At 36.2% G+C, this 9,229-nt stretch overlaps 1 protein-coding gene and 1 pseudogene across 1 annotated transcript; both read left to right on the plus strand.

Annotated features, from left to right (window-relative positions):
- Positions 1-504: 504 nt before the first annotated feature.
- On the plus strand, positions 505-3,762 carry LOC143628819 (protein COBRA-like). The gene is made up of 6 exons (XM_077098302.1): positions 505-650; positions 1,380-1,459; positions 1,598-2,054; positions 2,826-2,985; positions 3,068-3,345; positions 3,445-3,762. Exons 1-6 carry the CDS (start codon positions 560-562, stop codon positions 3,726-3,728), a joined length of 1,350 nt encoding a protein of 449 aa, XP_076954417.1. The 5' UTR covers positions 505-559; the 3' UTR covers positions 3,729-3,762.
- Positions 3,763-4,977: 1,215 nt separating this feature from the next.
- Positions 4,978-9,229, plus strand: LOC143628821 (UDP-arabinopyranose mutase 1-like; annotated as a pseudogene).

A 9,229-nucleotide genomic window follows, 5' to 3' on the forward strand; every position in this document is an offset into this window, starting at 1 on the left:
CGACCAACAAACAGAGAATTGCCTCGGTACTCTGTACATGGTAACCCAATGACTAAATGCCACTGTGTTAGCTGGCCCAACCTAGCCTTACGGACCCGAAGGCCCACGCACCCGAAGATCACTGGTGGTTAGGGGTGTTCTTCGGGTTTTTCGAGTAAGGTTATATGGGTTTCAAAGTTTTAAATCTTGATCCGAAACCCAACCCAAATCTCTTACGGTTTTTTCGTGTAAAAGTGGCAGCCCTACTGGTGGTAAACCCGGACGTCCTTAGGATAGAACTAAAAATCACAAAATCTCATTCTTCCTTCGTTGAACGAACCGTACCCCACCCTCACTCAATATTATCTCTGAGATTAAACCTGAGCCTCCGTTAAAAAACCCGAACTAATTAAGAGACCACCAAATCACAATTTTAATTAGTGGTGGGTAATTGTGCAGACCTTTTCTTTTAATAACCACAAAATCACATCTTTGTGAAACAGAGGAAGCCTCTCAATACACTCTCTCAAGAAACCTGGCTGCAATCACTCACAGATCTGCAAAATCTTAACAACAACCAATGGATTACTGCTTCAGATCTCTCACCAGGATTACAATCTCCACCATTCTTGTTTCAATATTACTCTCTTCATTCTCCTTCACTTCCACAGGTTTGAATCTTGATTACATTTTGAGTTCTTGAAGCTTGTTCTTGTCATTATTAATCAATTTGCTTTCTGGGTTTTGCTCAATTTCACTTCTTTAATGTTCTTTAATTGAATATGACTGATTTTGAGGAAGATGGTTAGTGGGTGTTTTGTTAATTTAGTTTTTTAGTGTTTGTAAACCATAAAGATTGGATTTTTATTGATCAAGATTTCCACAGGTTTGAATCTTGGTTACATTTTGAGTTCTTGAAGCTTGTTCTTGCTGTTTTTAATCAATTTGGTTTATGGGTTTTGCTCAATTTCACTTCTTTAGTGCTCTTTAATTGAATTTGACTGATTTTGGAGAAGATGGTTAGTGGGTGTTTTGCTAATTTGGGTTTTAGGGTTTGTAAATCATAAAGATTGGATTTTTATTGATCAAGATTTGTGGGTCAGTGGTTTAGTTGATGAAATCAAGTTAGTGATGTAAGTTGGTTCATGGGAAACTAATAAAGATTTAATTTTTATGATAAATTGCTTGTGATGTTGAGTGATATGTACTCTGTGTTTATGCAAATTGCTTTGTAGATGCAGATTAGTAAATCTTTATTGAAATAATATTGCACGAAACCGATTTCGATCTTTATTCATTTTGAATCACTAGACAATCACAATCCTTTTTTAAGTTTTTTTTTAAATCTTTTCTGAATTTTAGTTTTTCTAATATCGACCGTCTTGTTTATTAATTTGTAGAAGCTTATGATGCACTTGACCCGAATGGAAACATCACAATCAAGTGGGATATCATTAGTTGGACCCCTGATGGTTATGTGGTAAGTATCAAGTAATTATTATTATTATTATTACTACTACTACTACTACTATTATTATTTCGGTTTAGAGGGTGTTTATTCTTGTTATTGAGTGTTGTAACAGCATAAAAACTGCATCTTTATCGTCTTTTTCTGCAGGCCGTTGTTACAATGTACAACTTCCAGCAATACCGCCACATTTCACCACCGGGCTGGACCTTAGGTTGGACCTGGGCCAAAAAAGAGGTCATATGGTCAATGATGGGAGGTCAAACCACCGAGCAAGGCGACTGTTCAAAATACAAAAGTGCACAACCGCATTGCTGCAAGAAAACACCAACTGTTGTTGATTTATTACCCGGAACCCCTTACAATCAGCAGATTGCAAATTGCTGCAAGGGCGGTGTTACCAACTCGTGGGCCCAAGATCCCAACAATTATGCCAGCTCATTCCAAGTTAGTGTCGGTGCAGCGGGAACCACCAACAAAACAGTCAAACCACCTAAAAACTTCACATTGCTTGCACCGGGCCCGGGCTACACTTGCGGGCCTGCTGTTGTTGGTAAACCAACAAAGTTTATTACTGCAGATGGAAGAAGAGTAACTCAAGCTATGAGTAAGTATTATTAAACTATAGAACCTTTAACCATACAGACAGAGCATGTTCGTGTTCGTTCACTTAACTTTAAACGAACAAATGAACAAACATGAACAGTTAAACGGGCAGATTTTCTTGTTTGTGTTCGCGTGTTAAGAAAATGAATGTGTTTGCGTTCGTTCGCTAATCTTCTAACCGAACGGTCGTGAACATAAACGTATATCACTAAACTGAACGTCAATGTCTAAATTTTAGTCTAAAATACCACTTTCAGTACATCCAACATTTTAGTAGTTAATAAAGGGTTCTAAAATATGAAAATAAATTGTTTTTAAAGTAATATTACGATAACTTTGTTTTCAGTAGGATCGGTTTTGCTATTCAAAAGGGGGTAGCGGCGCAGCTTGTTGTCCGCTTACCTGCCTCTCTATTGTAATTGGATTATTTTATTTGTCAGTAATAATAAAAATGTTAAAAAAAATAATATAAAATAAAATAAATAAATTTGATAAAACAAGCGGATGTAAATGTACAAACATAGACGTACGTTCATGAATGTAAATGAACGAACAAGACACGTGTTCATGTTCATGTTCATTTGCTTATTTAAATGAACAATTGCTTATTTAAATGAACAAAAAATCATGTTGATGCTCGTTCTTTTGTTAAACAAAAGAACATTCTTGAACTTCCTGCTGAACAGTTCATGAACGGTTCACTAAACATTCAATTTGTTTACAGGCCAAAACAATTAAAAGATTCTAACGTCGTAACATCTTTTTTTGGCAGTGACATGGAACGTTACATGTACGTATTCACAGTTTTTGGCTCAAAAAACTCCCACTTGTTGTGTATCGCTCTCGTCTTTCTACAATGAGACAATCGTACCGTGCCCGACATGTACATGCGGGTGCCAAAATAACGCTTCTCACCCGGGAAGTTGTGTAAAGTAAGTTCCTATTTAACAAAAATGTGTATTTGGCTAAAAACCGGTTACTTTTGTTAATTTTTTCTTACAATTGTTTTTGCAGCGCAAACTCGCCTTATTTAGAGTCGGTTGTTAACGGTCCCGGTAAAAACAGCTTTACACCCTTGGTTCAATGCACAAAACATATGTGCCCGATTCGGGTTCATTGGCACGTGAAGCTTAACTACAAGGAATATTGGCGCGTGAAGGTCACCATTACAAATTTTAACTACCGGATGAATTACTCGCAGTGGAATTTAGTTGCTCAGCATCCCAACTTTGACAATCTTACTCAAATATTTAGTTTTAATTACAAACCGTTGACCCCTTATTCTTCCATAAGTAAGTTGACTTTCATTGTTTTAGTTTTTAAACTCGTGCTTCGATCGATTAAAATTCGAGTATGCAAGTTTAACTTATGTTTTTTAAATGTTTTTACAGATGATACTGCTATGTTATGGGGAGTTAAGTTTTATAACGATTTTCTGAACCAAGCGGGCCCGTTAGGAAACGTGCAGTCCGAGTTATTATTTCGCAAAGATAAATCGACGTTTACGTTTGAAAAGGGTTGGGCTTTCCCTAGAAGGATTTATTTTAATGGTGATAATTGTGTGATGCCGCCGCCTGATATGTACCCGTATCTCCCGAATGCTGGCTCGCGTTTAACGTTCTCGTTACTTGGTTTGTTGGTCGCGTGTTTTGCGGTTTTTATTGGTTTTGTTTGAGTTGGTGAATTCACCTGGTAAGGGTTACACTGGTTTTAAATGTGTTATTATCTTGTAGAGTAGTAGTTGAAGTTATAGTGTTGTTTACAGTTGTATAATTTAAAACCTGCAAATGATAAGTTATATTTTTTATTTAATTTTGGTTTTGTTTACTTGTTTTTATAAATGCTGAATGAAAGCTTACTTGTATCTCAAGACATGTAGCTAAATATAGCAGTTATGATATTACTTTAAATTGTATCACATGGAATCTTATTTTAAGTTTAATCCAATGAATATAAAGTGGCCAATACGCTTAATGTGTAAGAAAGGTTTTGTTAATTAAGACTTTACAGTCTCATAATATTTTGATAATTTTTTTTGACATAATATTTTTGTAAGACTTGACCGATCAAAACCCGAACCGAAACCAACAAAAACAAGAATCAAAACCGATCGTAACCTGGTTAAGAAACTGGTTTCAACCTGAACCAAAACCGATCATATACCGGTTTTGACTTTTGTTGACCTCACCGTCTTTAAACATTAAAAGCACATTATATAACATTGTAATTGTAATGTTACATGCAACGTGTAACATGTAAAACACATTAAAATTAGAGTAAACTACGGTTTTCGTTTCTATGGTTTGTCCAAGTCTGCGGTTTTAGTCCAATAGTTTCAAATCTGTGATTTTCGTCCCTATGGTTTCATTTCACTTGCAATTAAAACCGACCCCACTAACTCCGTTAAATCTGATCGTTAAACCCATCAGCGTGCCCCTCACGTGAGGGGCAATTTTGTCCTTTTTTTCCCCAAAGAAACCTCAGCCCCTCACCCGAGGGGGCTCGCGAATTAGGGTTGTGGTTTATTCGGGGAGAAAAGGGACAAACTACCCCTCACGTGAGCGGCACGCTGATGGATTTAACGACCAGACTTAACAGTGTTAGTGGGGTTGAGTTTAATTACAAGTGAAATAAAACCACATAAACGAAAATCTTAGATTTATTGGACTAAAACCACATATTCAGACAAACCACATAAATAAAAACAGCATGTAAAACACTCTAATATTAATGCCACATTATTAACATGCATATTCATTTTCCCATCCAACAAACAAACAAAAGGTGTAGAAGTCAAAGCAATAAAACCGGTCTAAACAACACCATGCAGTTACATTGACTCAATCCCATCCGTTACATCATCGTCCTATTCGTTATATATTAACACTCAAACCAACTACTCATTCATCTTCTCTAGCTCATGCATGGCAACCTCTAACTCCAACCCTCCTCTCAAAGATGATCTCGACATCATCATACCGACGATCCGAAACCTCGATTTTCGTGAAATGTGGAGGCCATTCTTCCAACCATACCATTTGATCATTGTTCAAGATGGTGATCCCTCTAGAAGTATTAAAGTCCCGGATGGGTTTGATTACGAGTTGTATAATCGTAACGATATTAATAAGATTTTGGTTCCTAAGGCTTCGTGCATCTCGTTTAAGGATTCGGCTTGTAGATGCTTTGGGTATATGGTCTCCAAGAAGAAGTATGTCTTTACTATTGATGATGACTGCTTTGTGAGTTTCATTTGAGCTCTTTAATTGTTTAATGTTAATATGTTACCTGTCAATGAGTTTGGTTTTGGTTTCTGTGTTGATGTAAACGTCATATTTTATTAGAGTGAACTGCGGTTTTCGTCCCTGGGTTTGTCCAAATCTGCGGTTTTAGTCCAATAGTTTTAAATTTGCGATGTTCATCTTTGTGGTTTCATTTCATTTGCCCGAATTCACTAATCCCATTAAGTCTGGTTGTTAAACCCATTGGTGTGCCCTTTACATGAGGGGCAATTTTGTCATTTTTTCCCCAAATACACCTCGGCCCCTCACGTGAGGAGGCTTGCGAATTAGGATTGGGGCTTATTTGGGGAGAAAAAAGACAAAACTGCCCCTCACGTGGGGCACGCTGATGAGTTTAACAATCAGACTTAACGGGGTTTATGAATTCGGGTTTAACTGCAAGTTAAATGAAATCACAAGGACGGAAATCACAAATTTGAAACTATTGGACTAAAACCGCAGATTTGGACAAACCACAATGACGAAAACCGCAGTTTACTCATTTTATTATAATTTATGATTAACAAGTTAAAAAAATGATGTTTATATGGGACTTTGTTGTGTAGGTTGCTAAAGATCCAAATGGGAAAGACATAAATTGTGACATTTGTCAATTTCGGGTTATTTTATACTTGTATTCTTAATGTAAACCTGACCCGTTTTGTATCCCGAACCTTTCAATATTATCAAAATGATGAATTGTATGTTAAATATTTGTTTTATAGTTGTTGGATAAAAAAAACATCCTTTTCGGTTCTTAAAATTCCCCGAAAACGCTCAAAACGAACTCCAGGGACTAAAACTACCAAAATGGAGACTTGAAGGACCCATTTGTAGTTTGTGCTTTCTTGGGTCTATAACCAACCTATTTTCATGAAACACCCTTTATGAAAGACCCATTCAACTTACCCTGTATATACACACCCATCTTCTTCATTTGTGCTTGCTCATTTCTTCATTTCTCTCTCAAATTCTTGAATTCTAAGGTTGTTCTTCATAAGCTAATCTTTCATTTTAACTAACTTCTCAATACTTAAAGCTTGATGTTACAACATATATGTAATATACACTCCTTGTTTACCTTCGGTCTTTCATTTCTCCGGTCTCGGCCGGTTGAAATGTCGGGCTAGTAAGGCAAGGTTACATGGAGGACTTTGTAGTCCTTGTTTATATATTTAACAAATCTAACTATATAACTTGTTATACTTGCTTAAATTCTACATATTTTAATTTATTGTTCATATTTGTCAAGTTCCATGGTATTGGGTATGTGGTGACTAGCCTCGGTTTCATCCCGAGTTGAGAACCAAACCAAAAACCGAACTTTTGTTTAAAAGCATTATTGTTAACTTTTTGAATGTAAAACTTGAGTATTATTATTTATAAGTTATTTTACAAGTTCCATGGTAATTGGGTATGTGGTAACCATCCTCGGTCTTATTCCGAGTCAAGGACCGAACCAAAAACCGAACTTTTGTTTAAAAGCTTTATTGTTAACTTTTTGAATGTAAAACTTGAGTATTATTATTTATAAGTTATTTTACAAGTTCCATGGTAATTGGGTATGTGGTAACCATCCTCGGTCTTATTCCGAGTCAAGGACCGAACCAAAAACCGAGCTAAACCGAGTTCACTCGCTTAAGACACACAAGTGTGTTTTTAGCCACCAAAACTCATATTTTTCTTCAAGATTATATTTTAAATCAATTTTAGTTAATTTCTAAACATATTTGGCATGTCGGTAACCAACTTGATCTTATAACAAGTTCGAACCGATAAGGTCATATACTCGCTTAACGAACGTTAAGGTTCTTCACAATAGAACTACATACTTGGTTAAGTCTATTTTGATTTTATTTAGTTATCGCATAACATTTATTATTTTGGGAAGTTAACTGTGAGCTTGGTCAATTATCAAGTCTCGAACCGACAAACCCGAACACTCGTTTAAACCTCGTTTTGGTATTCTTATAACCAAGGGTTTTGCAATATCGCATTTTAACCCACATTATTACTTAACATAGGTTGAGTAAAAAAAAAAGAAAAAAACTAATGAATAAAATACCGAGACCCGGTTTCGAGTAAACTTATTTTACAAAACTCGTTTCTTTAATTTCTCAAATATTTACATTTTAAATCATAAACTTTATTTAGTTACTTTATTTGTCATGTATTTTAAACCCTTCCAAGACTACCTACTAACACAAGACCCGCTTAATATAGGTCTTGCTCGTTAAACCGATCTCTCCGATTATTCACGACACTATCTTTCAAGTTACTTGTTAATGTGAGTACTTTTTCATCCCCCGTTTTCCATCTTTCGTTTTGGGGGTGGCATTGCATACTTATTCAAATTCAAATGATTTATACTTGAGTCTTAAACCACAACACGTATTGTATCTGTTTACTTAAATAAATGCTCGATTTGGTGTTATATGCTTTACATGATTATATACAAATTCTTGAATGCTAAGGCGGGTAGCCTCTTGAATGCTAAGGCGGGTAGCCTCATCAAAGTATGATCATACGTTAATTCCGAGTATATATGGCATCCCCATATAGAAAGGTGTCGTCAATGTATTCTTATTGACGGTTTTATTATCTAAATTGTTGCTATTATTTATTGTTTTCATATACTAGTTGTGGATTTCATACTATATACTTATTGTCCAAAACTATGAAAATTGCTCACCAACCTTCGTGTTGACAAACTCTATTTTATGCAATGTTACAAGTTTGATGTTAGCTTGATTGGATTACTTGAAGAAACTTATTATCTTGGCTTTAGGATGTTAGAAAATAAAACAAGTTATTTGTTTATCTATCTATTTGGCATTTTGTATGAACAATTGTTGTGTTATTTATGATGATATGGATTTAAATGAGTTGTTTAAATATTCTAACTTTATAGTGTCATTGTACAATGAGCAATCATGTCGCGCCTCGACGTTTCCGCCTTCATTGGTCGGGGTGTGACATAAATGCCCTTGCACAACATATTAGGAACCTCCTTAACCCATCTACACCATACTTCTTCAACACTATATGACCCTTTTTCGGATGGTGCTGATTTCGTCCGCGGGTATCCATTTAGCCTTCGTGAAGGTATTCCCACCACGGTGTCCCATGGACTTTGGCTCAACATTCCTGATTATGATGCCCCGACTCAACTCGTCAAGCCACGTGAAAGAAACACTAGGTAGTAACATACTTGTGCATTTCCATTATTATGTTATTATGTTACGTGTTTCAAATTTTAAGATTTTTTGCATTCATTCTCAGGTATGTGGATGCAATTATGACAATCCCGAAAGGAACTTTGTTTCCTATGTGTGGAATGAACCTAGCGTTTGACCGAAAGCTCATTGGCCCGGCTATGTACTTCGGGCTCATGGGTGATGGCCAACCAATTGGTCGATTTTTGATGACATGTGGGCTGGTTGGTGTGTCAAGGTTGTCACTTTATCATAAAACTGTGCTCATTATGACTCTTTGACATTTGACAATGTGCTTTTAACAAAAGACCTTATTCTAACGCGTAATTTGTTGGTTCTTTGTGATATTTTAGGTGATATGTGATCATTTGGGGCTTGGGATCAAGACGGGTTTGCCTTACATATGGCATAGTAAGGCTAGCAACCCGTTTGTGAACTTGAAAAAGGAGTACAAAGGTATCTTTTGGCAAGAAAAGATCATACCATTCTTTCAAGCTATCAGTTTACCGAAAGAGTGCACCACGGTCCAGTCGTGTTATGTTGAATTAGCAAGGATGGTTAAGGACAAGCTTGGGAAAATAGACCCGTATTTTGTAAAGCTTGCGGACGCGATGGTGACATGGATTGAAGCTTGGGATGAGCTTAATCCAAAGGAGTCTAAGAAGATAAATGGCAAGTGA

Source organism: Bidens hawaiensis, unplaced genomic scaffold (assembly GCF_021521415.1).
Source record: "Bidens hawaiensis isolate Kalapana, Puna unplaced genomic scaffold, B.hawaiensis_p1.1 tig00005061_1, whole genome shotgun sequence".
NCBI classification, from domain to species: domain Eukaryota; kingdom Viridiplantae; phylum Streptophyta; class Magnoliopsida; order Asterales; family Asteraceae; genus Bidens; species Bidens hawaiensis.

Bases quoted from the DNA above. Each gene is read 5' to 3' on its own strand.
- LOC143628819 (XM_077098302.1), top strand. From the start codon at position 560: ATGGATTACTGCTTCAGATCTCTCACCAGGATTACAATCTCCACCATT. The intron at 651-1,379 runs GTTTGAATCTTG...ATTAATTTGTAG, and splicing joins ATTCTCCTTCACTTCCACAG to AAGCTTATGATGCACTTGAC. The intron at 3,346-3,444 runs GTAAGTTGACTT...ATGTTTTTACAG, and splicing joins GACCCCTTATTCTTCCATAA to ATGATACTGCTATGTTATGG.